The 24,999-nt window shown below is 45.0% G+C and overlaps 1 protein-coding gene across 1 annotated transcript in view; it reads left to right on the top strand.

Moving 5' to 3' along the window:
* Nucleotides 1-75: 75 nt before the first annotated feature.
* The window catches only part of LOC134911742 (cystatin-C-like), a 37,413-nt gene continuing 12,489 nt past the window's right edge, over nt 76-24,999 (top strand). Inside the window, exon 1 of the mRNA XM_063919796.1 lies at nt 76-380. Coding sequence (XP_063775866.1) covers nt 168-380 — 213 coding nt within the window. The 5' untranslated portion in view covers nt 76-167. The remainder of the gene's footprint in view (nt 381-24,999) is intronic.

The following is a 24,999-nucleotide window of genomic DNA, read 5'->3' as shown; positions in this document are numbered from 1 at the left end:
TATGAGCCGCATGCCAAACATGTGACTCAGCAGAAAGAACTTGGCAAGCTGTGGGTTCCAGCAGCTTAAATACTGGAGGTTCTGCTTGTTTTCTGTACATTTAGACAGGACAAGATAAAGAAGCACAACAGACACATCAACTCTGAAAAAGGGCAATATCTGTAACAATGGCTGTGTACTGGAAGATATGCGCAGTACTCACAATGGCTTTATTTGCAAATGTTTTTGCACAGCGCAATTTACCGGGAGGCTGGCAAGATGCTGATGAGAATAGTAAAGGCGTTCAGGACGCTCTGCAAATTGCCAAAGATGAATTCAATAAGGCCAATACAGATGAGCAAATTACCACGATCAGCAAAGTTTATAAAATCAAGAAGCAGGTCAGTAATATCTATTGTTTTATTAATTCTGCACAGATAGAAAATGAATAAGACGTATATCAGTTTATTGTATTTGTGTAATGTTTCATCATTTTGATTAGACTAAAATGACAGAAAAACCTTTATCTGAAATGTAAAACTTGTTTTGTGTAATGGGGAGATAATGTATATTCAGAGCTGTCATATTTTGGAACGTATTAAATTACAAAACTGGTCATCAGACATATTTTGCATTTGCTACATGTTAATCAGGAGCCAAGGAATTGTTTTGTTTGGACCATGTAACTTTCAGCAACAATTTGAGAGACAGATTAGTATATTTCTGACTGCAGGTAGACATGAATTTCTTGGCTGGCTAAATACTAGAACGATTTGTAGCTGGCCGATCCAACGGGCCCCTGCATCGACAAGTGCATTCAGCAGCATGGCGTCGTACACAATATCTTCTGGTTGGCCGTGCAGCATAGCCGGCCAGAAGATATCGCATGAGACAATGAGTGCAAATCGCAGGTACACTGAACAATCCAGCCAATTTGTTGTTCTGATTTGGCCAGAAACATCATATTGGTCCGAAATCATTCTAGTGCCATGGATCTCAAATTAGGTCATCAAGGACCCACAACAGTTCACGTTTTCCAGGTCTCCAGACAGAATCACAAGTGAAACAATTAGCTTCACCTGTGGATCTCTTAAAATGTGTTAGTGAGTAATGAACAACACCCCTGTACCTGTACACCTGTAGGGTGACATGGACAACATGAACTGTTGGAGGTCTGAGTTTGAGGACCGAGTTTGGGGACCTCTGTTCTAATGTGTACCCACCCTTAGTGAAGTTATATTTGAGTCAGTCACACACAATAGAGAAGTTATATTCGAGTCAGTCACACACGATATTGATTAATGATAATAGAAATTATAGGCTCCAGAATGTCAATTCCAAAATGTTAAAAAGGGAGAGTACTACCACGGCCAAATTGTGTACAGTATAAATAGCATTAAGGAGAAAAAAAAATTCTAATGCAGTGCAGAAATGAAAGATAATGCAATATAACCTTTAATATTTCCAGTTTAAGCATTTAGAACCATATGAACAATTTAGAACCATATAAAGCCAGCAAAATAAGACAAAGAGAAAGAGAAGTGTGTAAAAAGATTAAAAAATGTGATTAAAGTATACTGCACACTGTTCACTTAAATGTCCTATCAATAACTTTTGATTTATAAAGAAAGTATATTGTTCTGTGTATTTGTATTATTGGCTCCTGTATATATTTACAATTCCAATGTGGTTTAATAAACTACTAACACATGTTAATAAAGGAGACACTATTATTCCAGGCAATAACTTATTAACGCCAGTTTACAATAGTGTAATTTTAGTTCAATATCTTAATAAAAAAGACTCTCAAATGGCTCACAAGATAATGTCTGGTCTTATGTTTGCACTTAAATTGATTTAAGATATAAAAATATTTATAAGTAGTTCCGATTAATCTTCAATATACTCACATTAAGCATATGGATAGCATTACACAATGGGGGGAATTCTGAGTTGATCGCAGCAGGAATTTTGGTAGCAGTTGGGCAAAACCATTTGCACTGCAGGGGAGGCAGATATAACATGTGCAGAGAGAGATAGACTTGGGTGTGGTGAGTTCAATCTGCAATCTAAATTGCAGTGTAAAAATAAAGCAGCCAGTATTTACCCTGCACAGTAACAAAATAACCCACCCAAATCTAATTCTCTCTGCAAATGTTATATCTGCCCCCCTGCACTGCACATAGTTTTGCCAAACTGCTAAAAAAATTCCTGCTGCGGTCAACTTGGAATTACCCCCAGTATTAGACTCCAGGAACATATATGTTGCTTCTTTTATGGGGTTAAAAAAACCTGTGAGATTTCATTCTCATATAGCTCAACCATGAGAATTCTGCTGTGTGCATAATATGGTGCTCATCATGGGTAGTCAAAGTATGCAATATTTATATTACACACTATATTGTTGTGACCAATATTTATCGTACTCTCATATTTAGAGGTGTTGCACCTGGAGGGCTCCTTACTGATCGCCTCCTCTCCCTGGCAATTTAACACTCTTCAGTTTGTGTCATTTCAGTTCAGTCACAGTGAGCATATGGTTGGTGTGTGTTACACAATATTGGTCTCTAGGTCTATATATGTTCTTCTTATATATGATTAAATCGACCTGAGAAGATTTATTTTGTTATACTTCAACCATGGTTTTTATATATATATATATATATATATATATATTCACACACTATGTTATTGTGAGCCATGTATATAGTGTTGTCACAGTCTGCCTGGAGGGCTCTTTGCAAATAGTGCCTCCGTTCCCTAACAATTACTTACTAATGAGGTTGAAGAAATTACATGGTCACATCAATTAAGTCCCTCTCGGGACTAGTTAATTTTTACTAATTTACATATGACATATTAGCATATATTGTTATCGTGGATCATATTGTGTGCAGTTCCATCACCAACGCATGTTTTGCTGTAAGGCTTTATCGAGGCAAAAAAAAAAAAAAAGGTCTACTTATCACCACTATCTTTGTCTCAGCTGCCAGTTTTGTCCGTTCACAGTGTTCACATTTAAGCTCTGGTTTGTTTACGAAGATGGATGGCTGATTTCTGTAAAGAGTGTAAAAATTATATGTAGAGTTGCTTATAATTCACTAGCTAATAGCAACCATTTATGTAATGTTAGTTAATGCAGCTGTGTTATATCCTTGTGTGTAGCCATCATGTAGACATAAAATGTTTATCGTAGACTATTCTTCATTCACACGCATACTCAAAACATACTCTAAAGAAATAACTGACACGACAACAGGAATAATTTTGCCAAATAAAAATGTCAGCTTTATTATTAAACAAATGGTATGGTGGCAAGGGGGGAAGGCCTATTTAACTCAATTCCCTATTTATTTTACATGTAACCCTTTTACTTGTAGCTGACCCAAACATCTAAATTTCAGAACACAAGAAGAGGCAAGGGCCCAACTTCAGCCCAGCCTCCATCGCATCACAAGGGGGCAAGGGCCCAACTTCAGCCCAGCCCCTATCGCATCACTGGGGCCATCAGGGGCCATTTGCCACCCTTTGTGTTGATTAATCTTTACTGGGGATACCGTGGCCAACTCTTCACTCAAGGTATTCCCCAACTCCAAACCAAAAAGGTGCTCAGGTGTCTACCCACTCCACCGGAGACCAAAGCCCACCTGGTTCGATGGTACTCTGGCCCCGTAATGTATCAAACTCCATCACCTTCTCATCTCCTGAGCACCTATAAAACCTTTTTCAACTACCACCACAATTTTAGGCCATCCCAACCCGCCAAGCCTTCACTAATAATAACTCAACATAGGGCGGGTGGGTGGACCAATTTTTCCAGAGGAAAAGAGGGAGAACCTAATCAGTCCTCTCCTCATAAGGGCAAAGCCCCTCCCATCACCAGATTCCTCAGCAGTCTCATAGGTCCAGCAGTTACCATGGACACACCTCCACCTGTCCTTGCTGCTTCATTCAGCATGCTACTCAGAATTTTATGTCACTATGGACATATGAAATGTCCTTCGTTCTCTTTCTTTTAGAACATAAGTGAAAGGAGTGCAATGTGTTGATTTACAGAGTTTACATTTACACTTTTATAAAGTGATTGATTATATTATACTGTACTTTACATTTATTGGATTATATTAACGATCAAGTGGTTTTATATCAACTACTTACACAGGGTCAGTTTCAGCTTTTCTGGACAGAATAGATAGGGGCAGATTTGGAATCGCATGCTGCTGCGACAGCTTCGGCATCTTTTGTAGCATTGGATCTGTGACTATAGGGTGGTCTTCAGTATGCCGACTGTCGGGATCCCGCCGCCGGAATCCCGACAGCCGACATACCGTCAATTTTTTTCCCTCGTGGGGTCCACGACCCCCCTGAAGGGAGAATAAAATGGGCCCGCAATGGGCTCATTTGCGCTTGCCACGCTGTCGGTATGCCGGCGGTCGGTATGCCGGCGGTCGGGCTCCCGGCGCAGGTAAGCTGGTCGCCGGGAGTCCGGCCGCCGGCATGCCATACTACACCCGTGACTATACGCTAATGCCAGTAGCAGCCCTTCCCCTGGTGTGCAACTGTGTGCCTATAACTGTACGCTAATGCCAGTATCAGCTCTTCCCCCTGTGTACAGCTGTGTGCCTATGACTGTACGCTAATGGCAGTATCAGCTCTTCCCCCGCTGTACAGCTGTGTGCCTATGACTGTATGCTAATGCCAGTATCAGCTCTTCCCCCGGTGTACAGCTGTGTGCCTGTGACTATACACTAATGGCAGTATCAGCTCTTCCCCCGGTATACAGCTGTGTGCCTGTGACTATATGCTAATGCTAGTTTTAGCTCTTCCCCCAATGTACAGCTGTGTGCCTGTGACTGTACGGTAATGCTAGTATGAACCCTTCCCCTGGTGTACAGCTGTGTGCCTGTGACTGGACGCTAATGCTAGTATCAGCTCTTCCCCTGGTGTACAGCTGTGTGCCTATGACTATACGCTAATGCTAGTATGAACCCTTCCCCTGGTGTACAGCTGTGTGCCTGTGACTGGACGCTAATGCTAGTATCAGCCCTTCCCCTGGTGTACAGCTGTGTGCCTATGACTATACGCTAATGCTAGTATCAGCCCTTCCCCTGGTGTACAGCTGTGTGCCTGTGATTATACGCTAATGCTAGTATCACCCCTTCCCCTGGAGTACAGCTGTGTGCCTGTGACTATATGCTAATGCTAGTATCTGCCCTTCCCCTGGTGTACAGCTGTGTGCCTGTGACTATATGCTAATGCTAGTATCAGCTCTTCCCCCGATGTACAGCTGTGTACCTGTGACTATACGCTAATACTAGTATCAGCCCTTCCCCTGGTGTACAGCTGTGTGCCTGTGACTATACATTAATGCTAGTATCAGCCCTTCCCCTGGTGTACAGCTGTGTGCCTGTGACTATACGCTAATGCTAGTATCAGTGCTTCCCCTGGTGTACAGCTGTGTGCCTGTGACTATATGCTAATGCTAGTATCAGCCCTTCCCCTGGTGTACAGCTGTGTGCCTGTGACTATACGCTTATGCTAGTATCTGCCCTTCCCCTGGTGTACAGCTGTGCGCCTGTGACTATACGCTAATGCTAGTATCAGCCCTTCCCCCGGTGTACAGCTGTGTGCCTGTGACTATACGCTAATGCTAGTATCAGCCCTTCCCCTGGTGTACAGCTGTGTGCCTGTGACTATACGCTAATGCTAGTATCAGCTCTTCCCCCCATGTACAGCTGTGCGCCTGTGACTATACGCTAATGCTAGTATCAGCCCTTCCCCTGGTGTACAGCTGTGTGCCTGTGACTATACGCTAATGCTAGTATCAGCTCTTCCCCCCATGTACAGCTGTGTGCCTGTGACTATATGCTAATGCTAGTATCAGCTCTTCCCCCCGTGTACAGCTGTGTGCCTGTGACTATACGCTAATGCTAGTATCAGCCCTTCCCCCGGTGTACAGCTATGTGCCTGTGACTATATGCTAATGCTAGTATCAGCTCTTCCCCCCATGTACAGCTGTGTGCCTGTGACTGTACGCTAATGCTAGTATCAGCCCTTCCCCCGGTGTACAGCTGTGTGCCTGTGACTATATGCTAATGCTAGTATCAGCTCTTCCCCCGGTGTACAGCTGTGTGCCTGTGACTATATGCTAATGCTAGTATCAGCTCATCCCCCCATGTACAGCTGTGTGCCTGTGACTGTACGCTAATGCTAGTATCAGCCCTTCCCCTGCTGTACAGCTGTGTGCCTGTGAATATACGCTAATGCTAGTATCAGACCTTCCCCCCAGTATACAGCTGTGCGCCTGTGACTGTACGCTAATGCTAGTATCAGCCCTTCCCCCGATGTACAGCTGTGTGCCTGTGACTATACGCTAATGCTAGTATCAGACCTTCCCCCCAGTATACAGCTGTGCGCCTGTGACTGTACGCTAATGCTAGTATCAGCCCTTCCCCCGGTGTACAGCTGTGCGCCTGTGACTATACATTAATGCTAGTATCACCCCTTCCCCTGGTGTACAGCTGTGCGCCTGTGACTGTACGCTAATGCTAGTATCAGCCCTTTCCCTGGTGTACAGCTGTGTGCCTGTGACTATACGCTAATGCTAGTATCAGACCTTCCCCCCAGTATACAGCTGTGCGCCTGTGACTGTACGCTAATGCTAGTATCAGCCCTTCCCCCGGTGTACAGCTGTGTGCCTGTGACTATATGCTAATGCTAGTATCAGCCCTTCCCCTGGTGTACAGCTGTGTGCCTGTGACTATACACTAATACTAGTATCAACCCTTCCCCTGGTGTACAGCTGTGTGCCTGTGACTATACATTAATGCTAGTATCACCCCTTCCCCTGGTGTACAGCTGTGCGCCTGTGACTATACATTAATGCTAGTATCACCCCTTCCCCTGGTGTACAGCCGTGTGCCTGTGACTATATGCTAATGCTAGTATCAGCCATTCCCCTGGTGTACAGCTGTGTACCTGTGACTATACACTAATGCTAGTATCAGCCCTTCCCCTGGTGTACAGCTGTGTGCCTGTGACTATATGCTAATGCTAGTATCAGCCCTTCCCCTGGTGTAGAGCCGTGTGCCTATGACTATATGCTAATGCTAGTATCAGCTCTTCCCCCGGTGTACAGCTGTGTGCCTGTGACTATATGCTAATGCCAGAATCAGCCCTTCCCCTGTTGTACAGCTGTGTGCCTGTGACTATACGCTAATGCTAGTATTAGCCATTCCCCCAGTGTACAGCTGTGTGCCTGTGACTATATGCTAATGCTAGTATCAGCTCTTCCCCTGGTGTACAGCTGCGCGCCTGTGACTATACGCTAATGCTAGTATCAGCCCTTCCCCTGCTGTACAGCTGTGTGCCTGTGAATATATGCTAATTCCAGTATCAATGCTTCCCCTGGTGTACAGCTGGGTGCCTGTGACTGTACGCTAATGCTGGTATCAGCCCTTCCCCTGGTGTACAGCTGAGTGCCTGTGACTATACGTTAATGCTAGTATCAGCCCTTCCACTGGTATACAGCGTTGTGCCCGTGACTATACGCTAATGCCAGTATCAGCGCTTCCCCTGGTGTACAGATTTGTGCCTGTGACTGTACGTTAATGCTAGTATCAGCCCTTCCCTTGGTGTACAGCTGTGCACCTGTGACTATATGCTAATGCTTGTATCAGCCCTTCCCCTGGTGTACAGCTGTGTGCCTGTGACTATACATTAATGCTAGTATCAGTCCTACCCCAGGTGTAAAGCTGTGTGCCTGTGATTATTCACTAATGCTAGTATCAGCTCTTCTCTGTTTGTACAGCTGTGTGCCTGTGACTATACGCTAATCCCAGTATCAGCCCTTCCCCCTTTGTACAGCTGTGTGCCTGTGACTGACTATACGCTAATGCCAGTATCAGCCCTTCCCTTGGTCTACAGCTGTGTGCCTGTGACTATACGCTAATGCTAGTTTCTGCCCTGCCCCTGGTGTACAGCTGTGTGCCTGTGACTATACGCTAATGCTAGTATCAGCCCTTCCCCTGGTGTACAGCTGTGTGCCTGTGACTATACGCTAATGCTAGTATCAGGCCTTCCCCCCAGTGTACAGCTGTGTGCCTGTGACTGTACGCTAATGCTAGTATCAGCCCTTCCCCTGGTGTACAGCTGTGTGCCTGTGACTATACACTAATACTAGTATCAACCCTTCCCCTGGTGTACAGCTGTGTGCCTGTGACTATACATTAATGCTAGTATCACCCCTTCCCCTGGTGTACAGCTGTGTGCCTGTGACTATACACTAATGCTAGTATCAGTCCTTCCCCTGGTGTACAGCTGTGTGCCTGTGACTATACATTAATGCTAGTATCACCCCTTCCCCTGGTGTACAGCTGTGTGCCTGTGACTATATGCTAATGCTTGTATCAGCCCTTCCCCTGGTGTACAGCTGTGTGCCTGTGACTATATGATAATGCTAGTATCAGCCCTCCCCCCGGTGTAGAGCCGTGTGCCTATGACTATATGCTAATGCTAGTATCAGCCCTTCCCCTGGTGTACAGCTGTGTGCCTGTGACTGAACGCTAATGCTAGTATCAGTCCTACCCCTGGTGTAAAGCTGTGTGCCTGTGACTATATGTAACCTGAATACTATTTACTACCGATAGTTTAGCATTAAATTAATATATTTATTGATAGTATAATAAATGTTTGGGTCATATATACATATATTGTGTTAGGGGAAATTTTATAATAAATATATGTGTGTAATATAATAATATATATGATAAATTATAAGTATATATATGTATATAGATGGATTTTGAGGGGATACATATCTGTACTTTATTTATTAAATGTATATGTAGTCAAAGTGATATAGTGTGTAGGTTTGGCATTATATTCTGTCATGCGGTAATAGTATAGATCTGGTGTGTCCAGCAATAGCCTGCAGTGTAGCAAAGAGCTGCAGATGGGGTCCCTATATGGTCCGCGCGCTGCTGGAGTAATACCCTGCAGGGCGGGAAAAGCAGGTCCACGAGCAGGGGATACAAGGCTGCCCGCGAGCGTGGGGATAGACAGATATTGATTGGCGGCGGCTAGGGGATAGCGCGCGGCTATGGCGGGAAGGGGGTCGCACGAGCCGGAGGTCTGGGGAGAATAAATAGAGCTCCCCGCCGGCAGTGTAGTAGAATGCGGTTCCCCCTGTTCGTGTGTGCACTTGGTTCCTCAGTGCTGCCGTAAGAGCTGTGCGGCAGCGCTTGGAGACCGAGTAGCACGGCCAATACAGGGCAGCGCTGAGCGGCGACGGGGAGCGGAGGTGATGAGCAGAGATCCCCCCAGCCCTGCCTATACCCTAAGTACCTGGAGGAGGCTCAACGGGAGAAGGGTCGGCTATCCGGGGGAGGAGGCAGTGTGAAGAGACAGAAGGACTGAGGGAAGTGCTTCCCCAGCAGCCGAGAGGAAGCTAACATTGCACTCTCCTGATTCGCCGCCTGCATAAAGGGGCCAGTCCAGCAGAGACCGTCCTTCCCGAGGGAGGAGTCAGGGGAGAAGGCAGCTCAGATACTACAATCTGTAAGTGAGACTATGCAAATCAACACACAGCTACACCTCACTGGCTTTTGTAATAGAAAACAGATTGACTCCCACATCTGCTTGAGTATAGGGTGGCTGACATAAATATTGAACCAAACGCAGCCAGCCCTTGGTACTAATATAAGATACTGCCATAATGCGTTTATAGACTAGCAAGGAGATTAACTATGTCACCCTGGTATAGGTAGAGGTTGAACAGTTACTGCCTCAAAGGAACACTTATATATCCGACAGGGAGAACTATATGAATATATAGATATATATATATTGTTGGACAGTTCTAAGTACCCAAGAAGATAGTTGTATGGAAAGTCTCAATTAGCCGAGTTGAGGAACACGTGCACTGATAATATTATATATAAATATAGTTTTAAAAGTACAAAAGATATTTGGCAAGGACATTTATTGGCATTGTGTCAAGTAAGTGAGACATCACAGCATCAGCAGCAGCTGAGACTGATACAGTTACAAGAAACCAGATACTATAACAAATAGTATTTCAGCGAGAAAGGATACAATTGTAACAGAGTATAGGATATCTCTTACAGACTGAATCACAGACATTGCCTGTGACCTTTTAATGAGATGAGCATGATACTGCACAAACCGATCAGTCTATGATTGAGTACCAGAGAGGGTTACTGTCAGTATGTCGCACAGAGTAAAGTATATTCTGCTATAAAAGGAAAAGTAGAGGCTTGCCGCTCATTTAAAATTGGATGCCAAGCAAGTTATTTGTCAGTGTACACTGAATTAAGGGCCCAGACATTGCACTTATTTTTCTGAGTACCCGGGTCACTCCAACCTTAACATTACAATATTTTTTTTGTATTGCATGCAAGATAACTTGTATAGGGCTTAAAGGGAGATATTGGAATGGGATTGAAAATATGTTACATTTTATTGTGCTTGCCAGAATGTTTGTTTTGCCTTTAATCTTTAAATAGCTTAGTGGTAATAAACACAACTACTTATACTTACCATATGCCTTGTGAAATGAACTTCTTTCCGAAGATCCTGGAGATACAAAGAGAAGAACAGGTATAATATTATATTGTAAATTATGCACATAGGTATACAGTATGAGGCAGATAGACATACAAATATTACCCATTGTTAGGAAAAGGCTTACCCAGGAAAGCCTAAATAATTAATCTTGGGTGGAGGCACAAGTATTGAATGGCCGGTTATTAGGTAATCTATACCTTGACAGTTGGGGGAGGGTTACATTTGGAGGCACCGCGTGAGATCATTTTATAAAATACTCAGGAGTAAGGGAAGCGCAGTAGCCAAAATGAATCAATATACTAGTAGTGAAGCATTTGATTGGTGCACCAGGAAGGGAGTGACTCCTGAAAGGAGTTTTGTATTGTGTGGGGATCTCACAGACATCACCGATGGAACAATTATGACAGATATGTTATTCCTTTTTGGGATAAAACAACCAAAGATTTCTGATAAGCAATTCAAGGAAAACGGAGAGTTGTGTGCTGTATTAATAACTACTAGTCAAGACTTGGAGTCTGAGTTGTTACCTAAGGTGGTGGCTGTGAGATCTAACCCTGAACGCAGATGGAAAATTATATGGCCTGAAAAGGAAGGCAGTGAAAGAGCTGCTGAACCATTAAATATGGGTGACATGTCTTTTCCGGTTAGACGAGATCCCGATGCAGCTATGGGAGAAGGTAGTCCATCAAAGAGTACGGAGGAAAAGTTAGGGAATCAGTTAGAAGTTATAGCTGATAAAGTAGTACATCAATTAGAAAGATGGCATTATGAGGATAGTTATAGGCGATTGAGGATTTTCTCAGGAATGCTTCCTGTACCTACTGGAGAGGAACCGTATGAAGCATGGAGGGAGGCAGCTATACAGCAGTCTGAGGAGTGGCATTGTCCTGATCATATTAAAAAACAAAGGATTGTAGAAAGTTAAAGGGGACCCGCTATGGGAATCATTCAGGCCACTAGGAAAAGTAACCCTGAGGCCACTGTGGCTGATTACTTCCAGGCCTTAGAATACACCTATGGGACATTGGAAGATGTAGGTGACTTGGTTGCCAGATTCAACCATACTTATCAAGATACATGGGAGAAGTTGTCACAGTATGTATATAGATTGGATAAAATAATCCATAAAATTATAGATAAAGGAGGATTATTTCCTGCTGAGGTTAATAGTAGTAGGTTGAAACAAGTAATTAGAGGAGCTTTAACAACTGACCCTGTGGCTCAGCGTTTACGGTGTACAGCTCTGTTATTAGGAAGTCCCACCCTTAATGACTTAATTAAGGAAATTACTCAGGAGGAAGCTTTAATCGCCAATAGGGAAAAGACCCATGCCAAAGCCGTAAAAGTAGTAGTACCCTCATCTGAGACTCAAGGATCAAGGGATGACAAATTACTTACTTTGGTAGAGGAACAAAATAAAAAAATGGACCAGCTTATTTTGGCTCTAAATCAAAGGATGGCACCTTCCAATGTAGCTTCCCGTAATTTTATTAGAGGAATTAACAACGGTAGGGGAAATTTTAGGAGAGGTGGAGATTTTACATCAAGAGGGTGTTTCCGATGTGGACAGCTAGGGCATAGAGCTGTGAACTGTCCCTTAGGATGGGGTACTTCTGAAGTGGGAAATAATGGTCAGTCGGATAATGTTTCCATTCAGGGAAACGACAGTGGGAGGCTGGCGGGCCCCTCACCGTCTCCCAGAAATGAGATGCAAATTCAATGGGGAGTGCCCAGTGGAGTAGTTCAATCCCTGATGGTATGATAGGACCTGCTCCACGCGTGGTCGTTAAGTTGAATGGACATCCCTGTCCTGTGTTATTAGACAGTGGATCTCTGGTGTCCATTATATTTGAGCACTGGTATAGACACTATCTCTCTAACGTTCCTATTATGCCCTTGGAAGGATTGGTAATCTGGGGGCTAAGTGATCAGAAATACCCATATTTGGGTTATGTACTAGTTAACATAGAGTTTCCAGAGGAATTCATGGGTGTGTCAGAACCCTTACCTCTCATTGCTCTGGTATGCCCGGAATCCCCAGGAGATAAGACTGTGATGCCGGTGATTGTGGTAACTAATGCTCACTTATTCAAAGTCCTCAGGGATTGGTGTTTAAAAATGAATAGGGAAGTCACTACCGTTAATATGATGATTCACCAGATGAACTCCCATGAAGGAGATTCTGGGCACAAAGAGTGTGGCTCAGGGTATGTCTTTGGATGATTTTATTCCATGTTTCCAGGGGAGTGACATTGGGTTGGTAGAACGAGATACCATATGTAAAGAATTGGTGAAACGGCAACACATTTTTTCTCTTGGGGAATGGGATTTAGGAAAAGCTGCAGGCGTGGAACACTGTATTAAGCTTAATGATGAGACTCCCTTCAGGGAGAGGTCACGCCGTCTTGCTCCTGTGGATTTTGAGGATGTTAGGCAACACCTTAAAACTTTGCTAGAAATTGAAGTTATTCAACATTCGGAGAGTCCATATGCCTCTCCTATTGTAGTGGCTCGTAAAAAGAATGGCAATATCAGAATGTGTATTGATTACCGGACTCTTAACCAACGCACAGTGCCAGATCAATACACTGTTCCTAGGATAGAGGAGGCATTGGACTGTCTGCAGGGGAGTCAGTGGTTCACCGTGCTAGATCTACGGAGTGGGTATTACCAAATACCTATGAGCCCACATGACAGAGAGAAAACTGCATTTATCTGCCCGTTAGGCTTCTTTGAATTCTTGAAGATGCCTCAAGGTATTAAGGGTGCACCGGCTACCTTCCAGCGGACAATGGAACAAACGGTGGGTGATATGAACTACCGTGAGGTATTAGTCTACCTTGATGATATCATTGTATTTGGGTCCTCTTTGCAGGAACATAAGCATCGTTTGCATAAAGTACTTGACAGGTTACTAAAAAAAGGACTAAAGCTTTCTATAGATAAATGTAAGCTCTTGTCAGCCCTCTGTTACTTATTTGGGACATGTGGTGAGCAGACATGGAATTTCCACTGACCCCACTAAAGTGGAGGCTGTGAACAGGTGGCCTAGACCCACAAGGCTGAAGGAGTTAAGATCTTTCCTGGGGTTTTGTGGGTATTACCGCCGTTTTGTGCCCTATTATTCGGCAATATGTCGCCCACTTACTGAATTGACTAGGGGGTATCCACCTATTGGCAAAACCTCATTGGCCAAATCATGTAAAAAAGAGGGCTATTTTAAACCGTCTGAGGAAATTGGGGATAGATGGACAAGTAAGTGTGTAGAGGACTTTCTCAAATTAAAATGGAGTCTTACTAATGCCCCTGTTTTGGCATATGCTGATCCCACAATGCCCTATGTGATACATGTGGATGCGTCATTTGATGGTCTAGGAGCAGTGTTGTACCAACCTCATGAAGGAAAATTACAACCTATATCTTATATCAGTCGAGGACTGTCCAATAGTGAAAAGAGATATCCTGTACACAAACTGGAATTCCTTGCTCTCAAATGGGCTGTATCTGATAGATTTCATGAGTACTTATATGGGGCAAGCTTTGAGGTGTTCACTGATAATAACCCCCTGACATATGTGTTGACCACTGCTAAATTAGATGCCACCGGGCACAGGTGGTTATCTGCACTGTCTATCTATGATTTTAAAATTAAATATCGCCCAGTCATCAATAATATAGATGCTGATGCTTTATCTAGATTAACAAGAATTGAGAGGGAATCAGATAGGTCAGATTGGATTGAAGTTCCTGCAACCACCCTTAAGGGATTGTGTTTTAACATACAGTGAGTAGGGGCAGAACTTGGGGAATGCATCAGTGCCCCTGGAGCCTCTGACAAGGCATTACCCCTGGCTTACTGTTGGTTAAGCCAATTAGAGTTAGGAGACTTACCCCGCATAGGTCATGAAAAAATTTGCATGGATCAACGGAGTGATTCCGATATTTCTGTTGTTATACTCTGACTTGAGTCTAATTGTGCTGACTGTGATTTAAGCTCTATGACGCCTGCATCCAAGTTGTTGCTGAGACATGTAAAGCAATTGGTTGTGAAAAATGGTATACTATACCGTAAATTGGTTAAGTCAAATGGAAAGATGAAGTTTCAATTGGTTGTTCCACACTGCTATAGGGCAACTATTTTAAAGTCTTTACATGATCAGCATGGTCATCTCGGGGTGGATAGAACAGCAGTATTGATAACTGACCGTTTTTACTGGCCATTTATGGAAAAGGATATTGAGAATTACTGTAAAACCTGTGGCAGTTGTGTTTTGAGGAAGTCTCTTCCCACCAAGTCTTCTCCTCTTATGACTCTAAATAGCAATGGCCCGATGGATATAGTATGTATTGATTATTTATCATTAGAAACATCACCGGGGAAAGAATGTAACATTCTTGTAGTAACGGATCACTTCACCCGTTACGCTCAGGCTTATGTTACCCCTGACCAGAAGGCCATTACTGTAGCTAAAACTCTATGGGAAAGGTTCTTTGTCCACTATGGCTTACCAGCTAGATTGCACTCCGACCAGGGGCGTGATTTTGAAGGGAAACTTATTCATGAACTTTGTATGTGCTGTGGGATTAAAAAATCTAGAACTACTCCTTATCATCCGCAGGGTAACCCACAGCCGGAACGTTTTAATCGTACATTGCTCAATATGATGGGTACACTGGATCCAAGGGGCAGAACACAATGGAATAGGAAAATATGTCATTTGGTTCATGCCTATAACTGCACCAAGAACGAATCCACTGGGTACTCCCCATATGAATTGATGTTTGGGCAGAAAGCCCGACTGCCCATAGATGTTTCATTAGGTCTTCCCTCCCGGGATGCAAATGGACAAACGCATTCCCAATATATAATTAAATTACGACAAGAACTTAGAGATGCACATAAATTAGCGCAGGAAGCTTCCAGAAAGGCCAGGGCTAAAAATAAGATTAGATATGATCTGCAAGTAAAAGAAAATGTATTGAGAATAGGGGATCGAGTGCTAATACAGCAACTAGGACGTCCCAGACGACAAAAATTATCTTATCGATTGAGGTCTAATCCATATGTGGTAATAGACCAATTACACAACATACCAGTTTATAAACTAAGGTCAGAGTCGGGGGAGGGACCCATTCTTACATACCACCGCCAGCATCTTTTGCCTATAGCACAAAATCTTCGTTTCCATGAAGAAGTTGAAGATGAGTCACATTTAAGATCTAATTGGAGAAATGGTAGTATGTTAAGATCTTCTCAAGGACAATGCCAATCCCCAGAAATCTCAGAAGGTCCTAATGAAGATACTGAGAACAGGGAATGTGGCCCAGGATATTTCTGTTATAATAAAGATCCTGATAGCTCTGTTCCCGGGTTTTCCGATTGTACCACGCCCAATGGGTTTAATGAGAGTATCCCCGAAAATGATTGTAATATGTCAGTCAATATTAATAATGAGGATGGTGGGTTAGAATCTGAGAAAGAATTCACAGCAGAAGGTAGTATAGGTGATACTGATGTTAACATAGCTAGGGATTCTTGCCTGGAAAGTAGGATCTCCGAGACTGATGAGGATATAGTGCATAATTATAGGCCATCCAGGGAATGGAAACCTCCATTAATATTAACATATCCAGAATTAGGTAAACCTGCATACCTACCTCAAATCATTAATCCGAATATACAGTAGTACTTGCTTGGCCTTATTTCGGGTATAGAAAAGGAGAGGATATTTGGTGATCTGATTAATTGAGATGGATAAATATTCAGATCACCAGGGGGAGAGTGTAACCTGAATACTATTTACTAGTGATGTGCACCGGAAATTTTTCAGGTTTTGTGTTTTGGTTTTGGGTTCGGTTCCGCGGCCGTGTTTTGGGTTCGAACGCGTTTTGGCAAAACCTCACCTAATTTTTTTTGTCGGATTCGGTTGTGTTTTGGATTCGGGTGTTTTTTTCAAAAAACCCTAAAAAACAGCTTAAATCATAGAATAAGGGGGTCATTTTGATCCCATAGTATTATTAACCTCAATAATCATAATTTACACTCATTTCCAGTCTATTCTGAACACCTCACACCTCACAATATTATTTTTAGTCCTAAAATTTGCACCAAGGTCGCTGGATGGCTAAGCTAAGCGACACAAGTGGCCGACACAAACACCTGGCCCATCTAGGAGTGGCACTGCAGTGTCACGCAGGATGGCCCTTCCAAAAAATACACCCCAAACAGCACATGACGCAAAGAAAAAAAGAGGCGCAATGAGGTAGCTGTGTGAGTAAGCTAAGCGACCCTAGTGGCCGACACAAACACCTGGCCCATCTAGGAGTGGCACTGCAGTGTCACGCAGGATGGCCCTTCCAAAAAATACTCCAAAAACAGCACATGACGCAAAGAAAAAAAGAGGCGCAATGAGGTAGCTGTGTGAGTAAGCTAAGCGACCCTAGTGGCCGACACAAACACCTGGCCCATCTAGGAGTGGCACTGCAGTGTCACGCAGGATGGCCCTTCCAAAAAATACTACCCAAACAGCACATGACGCAAAGAAAAAAAGAGGCGCAATGAGGTAGCTGTGTGAGTAAGCTAAGCGACCCTAGTGGACGACACAAACACCTGGCCCATCTAGGAGTGGCACTGCAGTGTCACGCAGGATGGCCCTTCCAAAAAATACTCCAAAAACAGCACATGACGCAAAGAAAAAAGAGGCGCAATGAGGTAGCTGTGTGAGTAAGCTAAGCGACCCTAGTGGCCGACACAAACACCTGGCCCATCTAGGAGTGGCACTGCAGTGTCACGCAGGATGGCCCTTCCAAAAAATACTCCAAAAACAGCACATGACGCAAAGAAAAAAGAGGCGCAATGAGGTAGCTGTGTGAGTAAGCTAAGCGACCCTAGTGGCCGACACAAACACCTGGCCCATCTCACGCAGGATGTCCCTTCCAAAAAATACTCCAAAAACAGCCCATGACGCAAAGAAAAATGAAAGAAAAAAGAGGTGCAAGATGGAATTGTCCTTGGGCCCTCCCACCCACCCTTATGTTGTAAAAACAGGACATGCACACTTTAACGAACCAATCATTTCAGCGACAGGGTCTGCCACACGACTGTGACTGAAATGACTGGTTGGTTTGGGCCCCCACCAAAAAAGAAGCAATCAATCTCTCCTTGCACAAACTGGCTCTACGGAGGCAAGATGTCCACCTCATCATCATCCTCCGATTCATCACCCCTTTCACTGTGTACATCCCCCTCCTCACAGATTATTAATTCGTCCCCACTGGAATCCACCATCTCAGATCCCCGTGTACTTTCTGGAGGCAATTGCTGCTGGTGAATGTCTCCATGGAGGAATTGATTATAATTCATTTTAATGAACATCATCTTCTCCACATTTTCTGGAAGTAACCTCGTACGCCGATTGCTGACAAGGTGAGCGGCGGCACTAAACACTCTTTCGGAGTACACACTGGAGGGAGGTCAACTTAGGTAGAATAAAGCCAGTTTCTGCAAGGGCCTCCAAATTGCCTCTTTTTCCTGCCAGTATACGTACGGACTGTCTGACGTGCCTACTTGGATGCGGTCACTCATATAATCCTCCACCATTCTTTCAATGGTGAGAGAATCATATGCAGTGACAGTAGACGACATGTCAGTAATCGTTGGCAGGTCCTTCATTCCGGACCAGATGTCAGCATCAGCAGTCGCTCCAGACTGCCCTGCTTCACCGCCAGCGGGTGGGCTCGGAATTCGTAGCCTTTTCCTCGCACCCCCAGTTGCGGGAGAATGTGAAGGAGGAGATGTTGACGGGACGCGTTCCGCTTGACTTGACAATTTTCTCACCAGCAGTCCTTTGAGCCTCTGCAGACTTGTGTCTGCCGAAAAGAGAGATCCAACGTAGGTTTTAAATCTAGGATCGAGCACGGTGGCCAAAATGTAGTGCTCTGATTTCAACAGATTGACCACACGTGAATCCTGGTTAAGCGAATGAAGGGCTCCATCCACAAGTCCCACATGCCTAGCGGAATCGCTCTGTTTTAGCTCCTCCTTCAATGCCTCCAGCTTCTTCTGCAAAAGCCTGATGAGGGGAATGACCTGACTCAGGCTGGCAGTGTCTGAACTGACTTCACGTGTGGCAAGTTCAAAGGGTTGCAGAACCTTGCACAACGTTGAAATCATTCTCCACTGCGCTTGAGACAGGTGCATTCCACCTCCTTTGCCTATATCGTGGGCAGATGTATAGGCTTGAATGGCCTTTTGCTGCTCCTCCATCCTCTGAAGCATATAGAGGGTTGAATTCCACCTCGTTACCACCTCTTGCTTCAGATGATGGCAGGGCAGGTTCAGGTGTTTTTGGTGGTGCTCCAGTCTTCTGTACGTGGTGCCTGTATGCCGAAAGTGGCCCGCAATTCTTCTGGCCACCGACAGCATCTCTTGCACGCCCCTGTCGTTTTTAAATAATTCTGCACCACCAAATTCAAGGTATGTGCAAAACATGGGACGTGCTGGAATTTGCCCAGATGTAATGCACGCACAATATTGCTGGCGTTGTCCGATGCCACAAATCCCCAGGAGAGTCCAATTGGGGTAAGCCATTCTGCAATGATCTTCCTCAGTTGCCGTAAGAGGTTTTCAGCTGTGTGCGTATTCTGGAAAGCGGTGATACAAAGCGTAGCCTGCCTAGGACCGAGTTGGCGTTTGCGAGATCCTGCTACTGGTGCCGCCGCTGCTGTTCTTGCAGCGGGAGGCAATATATCTACCCAGTGGGCTGTCACAGTCATGTAGTCCTGAGTCTGCCCTGCTCCACTTGTCCACATGTCCGTGGTTAAGTGGACATTGGGTACAACTGCATTTTTTAGGACACTGGTGAGTCTTTTTCTGACGTCCGTGTACATTCTCGGTATCGCCTGCCTAGAGAAGTGGAACCTAGATGGTCTAGTTCCCTGTGAACTAACGGCGGATACTGGCCGCACGTCTAACACCAACGTAGTTGACAAGGCCTCACTTATCCGCTTTGCAACAGGATGACTGCTGTGATATTTCATCTTCCTCGCAAAGGACTGTTGGACAGTCAATTGCTTACTGGAAGTAGTACAAGTGGTCTTCCGACTTCCCCTCTGGGATGCCGATCGACTCCCAGTAGCAACAACAGCAGTGCCAGCAGAAGTAGGCGTTACACTCAAGGATGCATCGGAGGAATCCCAGGCAGGAGAGGACTCGTCAGAATTGCCAGTGACATGGCCTGCAGGACTATTGGCTTTCCTGGGTAAGGAGGAAATTGACACTGAGGGAGTTGGTGGTGTGGTTTGCGCGAGCTTGGTTACAAGAGAAAGGTATTTACAGGTCAGTGGACTGCTTCCGCTGTCGCCCAAAGTTTTTGAACTTGTCACTGACTTATTATGAATGCGCTGCAGGTGACGTATAAGGGAGGATGTTCCGAGGTGGTTAACGTCCTTACCCCTACTTATTACAGCTTGACAAAGGCAACACACGGCTTGACACCAGTTGTCCGCATTTCTGTTGAAATACTTCCACACTGAAGAGCTGATTTTTTTGGTATTTTCACCAGGCATGTCAATGGCCATATTCCTACCATGGACAACAGGTGTCTCCCCGGGTGCCTGACTTAAACAAACCACCTCACCATCAGAATCCTCCTTGTCAATTTCCTCCCCAGCGCCAGCAACACCCATATCCTCATCCTGGTGTACTTCAACACTGACATCTTCAATTTCACTATCAGGAACTGGACTGCGGGTGCTCCTTTCAACACTTGTAGGGGGCGTGCAAATGGTGGAAGGCGCAAGCTCTTCCCGTCCAGTGTTGGGAAGGTCAGGCATCGCAACCGACACAATTGGACTCTCCTTTGGGATTTGGGATTTTGAAGAGCGCACAGTTCTTTGCTGTGCTTTTGCCAGCTTAAGTCTTTTCTTTTTTCTAGCGAGAGGATGAGTGCTTCCATCCTCATGTGAAGCTGAACCACTAGCCATGAACATAGGCCAGGGCCTCAGCCGTTCCTTGCCACTCCGTGTCGTAAATGGCATATTGGCAAGTTTACGCTTCTCCTCAGACGCTTTTAATTTTGATTTTTGGGTCATTTTTTTACTGATCTTTTGTGTTTTGGATTTTACATGCTCTGTACTATGACATTGGGCATCGGCCTTGGCAGACGACGTTGATGGCATTTCATAGTCTCGGCCATGACTAGTGGCAGCAGCTTCAGCACGAGGTGGAAGTGGATCTTGATCTTTCCCTATTTTTTTAACCTCCACATTTTTGTTCTCCATATTTTAATGCGCACAACTAAAAGCCACCACAGGTATACAATGTAGATGGATGGATTGTATAGTATTATATATTACTTATGGACGACGAGTGCACTGACGACACAGAGGTAGGTACAGCCGTGGCCTACCGTACTGCTTATATATATATAATATACTGTATATAACGGACCTGGTGGACACTGTCAGCAGACTGCTAAACTAGTATGAAGAAAAAAAAAAAAACACCACAAGTATACAATGTAGATGGATGGATAGTATAGTATTATATATTACTTATGGACGACGAGTGCACTGACGACACAGAGGTAGGTACAGCCGTGGCCTACCGTACTGCTTATATATATATTTAATATACTGTATATAACGGACCTGGTGGACACTGTCAGCAGAATGCTAAACTAGTATGAAGAAAAAAAAAAAAACCACCACAGGTATACAATGTAGATTGATGGATAGTATAGTATTATATATTACTTATGGACGACGAGTGCACTGACGACACAGAGGTAGGTACAGCCATGGCCTACCGTACTGCAGTGCTTATATATATAATATACTGTATAACGGAACTGGTGGACACTGTCAGCAGACTGCTAAACTAGTATGAAGAAAAAAAACACACCACAGGTATACAATGTAGATGGGTGGATAGTATAGTATTATATATTACTTATGGACGACGAGTGCACTGACGACACAGAGGTAGGTACAGCCGTGGCCTACCGTACTGCTTATATATATAATATAATATACTGTATATAACGGACCTGGTGGACACTGTCAGCAGACAGCTAAACTAGTATGAAGAAAAAAAAAAACACCACAGGTATACAATGTAGATGGATGGATAGTATAGTATTATATTACTTATGGACGACGAGTGCACTGACGACACAGAGGTAGGTACAGCCGTGGCCTACCGTACTGCTTATATATATAATATACTGTATATAACGGACCTGGTGGACACTGTCAGCAGACTGCTAAACTAGTATGAAGAAAAAAAAAAAAACACCACAGGTATACAATGTAGATGGATGGATAGTATAGTATTATATTACTTATGGACGACGAGTGCACTGATGACACAGAGGTAGGTACAGCCGTGGCCTACCGTACTGCTTATATATATATAATATATACTGTATATAATGGACCTGGTGGACACTGTCAGCAGACTGCTAAACTAGTATGAAGAAAAAAAAACCCACCACAGGAGTGATTTTCAGGCAGACAAACGTGTACTGGACTGGTGGTCACTGTCAGCAAAACTGTGTACTGTACTCCTGCTATAACTGCTCCCCAGTCCCCACAATTAGGCAGTGTGAGCAGAGCAGTGCACTCAGCACAGATATATCATGCAGCAGTGCAGCACACTGAGCACAGATATGGTGGAGCGTTTTTTTCAGGCAGAGAAACAAAGGATTAAACTCACTGCACTGTACTCCGAGTCCCTAACAGCTGCTCCCTGTCCCCAATCCTCCCCACAATTATAACTAAGTCACTGAGTCAGTTTACTATTTTCTTTTCTAATATAACGGAGAGGACGCCAGCCACGTCCTCTCCCTATCAATCTCAATGCACGTGTGAAAATGGCGGCGACGCGCGGCTCATTACATAGAATCCGAATCTCGCGAGAATCCGACAGCGGGATGATGACGTTCGGGCGCGCTCGGGTTAACCGAGCAAGGCGGGAGGATCCGAGTCGCTCGGACCCGTGTAAAAAAATGTGAAGTTCGGGCGGGTTCGGATCCCGAGGATCCGAACCCGCTCATCACTACTATTTACTACCGATAGTTTAACATTAAATGAATATATTTATTGATAGTATAATAAATGTTTGGGTCATATATACATATATTGTGTTAGGGGAAATTTTATAATAAATATATGTGTGTAATATAATAATATATATTATAAATTATAAGTATATATATGTATATAGATGGATTTTGAGGGGATAAATATCTGTACTTTATTAAATGTATATGTAGTCAAAGTGATATAGTGTGTAGGTTTGACATTATATTCTGTCATGCGGTAATAGTATAGATCTGGTGTGTCCAGCAATAGCCTGCAGTGTAGCAAAGAGCTGCAGATGGGGTCCCTATATGGTCCGCGCGCTGCTGGAGTAATACCCTGCAGGGCGGGAAAAGCAGGTCCACGAGCAGGGGATACAAGGCTGCCCGCGAGCGTGGGGATAGACAGGTATTGATTGGCGGCGGCTAGGAGATAGCGTGCGGCTATGGCGGGAAGGGGGTCGCACGAGCCGGAGGTCTGGGGAGAATAAATATTGCTCCCCGCCGGCGGTGTAGTAGAATGCGGTTCCCCCTGTTCGTGTGTGCACTTGGGTCCTCAGTGCTGCCGTAAGAGCTGTGCGGCAGCGCTTGGAGACCGAGTAGCATGGCCAATACAGGGCAGCGCTGAGCGGCGACGGGGAGCGGAGGTGATGAGCAGAGATCCCCCCAGCGCTTCCCCTGGTGTACAGCTGTGTGCCTGTGACTATACGCTAATGCTAGTATCAGCCCTTCCCCTGGTGTACAGCTGTGTGCCTGTGACTATACATGAATGCTAGTATCACCCCTTCCCCTGGTGTACAGCTGTGTGCCTGTGACTATACGCTAATGCTAGTATCAGCCCTTCCCCCTGGTGTACAGCTGTGTGCCTGTGACACATTATGCCACACACTGCAATGACCATGAGACATTATTCCACATACCACAATGCCCGTGATATAGTATACAACACACAGTAATGCCTGACACATACCGCAATGCCTGTTATACATTATGCCACACTGCAATGACCCTGAGACATTATACCACATACCACAATGCCCGTGATATAGTATACAACACACCGTAATGCCTGACACATTATGACACATACCGCAATGTCCGTGATACATTATGCCACACACTGCAATGACCCTGAGACATTATACCACATATCACAATGCCCGTGATATAGTATACCATACACCATAATACCTGTGACACATATACCGCAATGCCCCTGAGACATTATACCACATACCACAATGCCCGTGATATAGTTTGCCACACACCGTAATGCCTGTGACACATACCGCAATGCCCGTTATATATTATGCCACACTGCAATGCCCCTGAGACATTATACCACATACCACAATGCTCGTGATATAGTATGCCACACACTGTAATGCCTGTGACATATTATGACACACACCGCAATGTCCGTTATACATTATGCCACACACCGTAATGCCCATTACACATTAAGTCCTACAGTAAGGCTTCTAATTACTTTTAAATTACCTGCTCATTGCCAGGGGTTTCATGCTCTTGGTTCCATGCACGGTGCCAGGGGTTTCATGCTCAGGGTGTCATGCTCGTTGCCAGGTGTTTCATGCACTTGGTGTCATGTTTGTTGCCAGGGGTTTCATGCACTGGGTTTCATGCTCGTTGCTAGGGGGTAGTGCTTGTTGCTAGAGCTGTGCTCCCAGTGCCACATATGTCCCCAGTGCCAGATATTCCCCCACGGTGCCAGGTACTCACGTGCCCCCAGTGCCAAATATAGTCCCCCCCAGTGCCACATATGCCCCCAGTGCCAGATGTTCCCCCACACTGCCAGGTGTTCACGTGCCCCCAGTGCCAAATATAGCCCCCCCTCCCCATGTGCCAGGTACACATGCAGTGACATATATGCCCCCTCAGTACCCCCCCAGTGCCATATATGCCCCCTCAGTGCCATATATGCCCCCACAGTGCCCCCCCCAGTCCCATATATACCCCCTCAGTGCCATAAATGCCCCCCTCAGTGCAGCCTCCGTGCCATAAATGCCCCCTCAGTGCAGCCTCCGTGCCATACATGCCCCCTCAGTGCCCCCCCAGTGCCATATATGCCCCCTCAGTGTCCGTTTCCCCCCGCTGCTGTGAAGAAGGGACAAGGAGGGCACAGCGCGCGCCTCTCTCATGTCCCTCCTGCATCTCCGTCTGGTCTAATAAATGAGTTCGTGAGCCAATCAGAGCTCACGAACGGCACTTCCATTATTAGACCAGACGGAGACGTAGGATGGACACGGGAGAGGCGCGCGCGGCGCGCAGTGCCCTCCGTGTCCCTCCTTAAGGGAGAGGAGACAGCAGATTGACATGCGGACGCTCGTCTGCA

The sequence above is a fragment of the Pseudophryne corroboree genome, chromosome 4 (genome assembly GCF_028390025.1).
Source record: "Pseudophryne corroboree isolate aPseCor3 chromosome 4, aPseCor3.hap2, whole genome shotgun sequence".
NCBI classification, from domain to species: domain Eukaryota; kingdom Metazoa; phylum Chordata; class Amphibia; order Anura; family Myobatrachidae; genus Pseudophryne; species Pseudophryne corroboree.
This window is presented reverse-complemented; position numbering and strand designations above follow the sequence as displayed.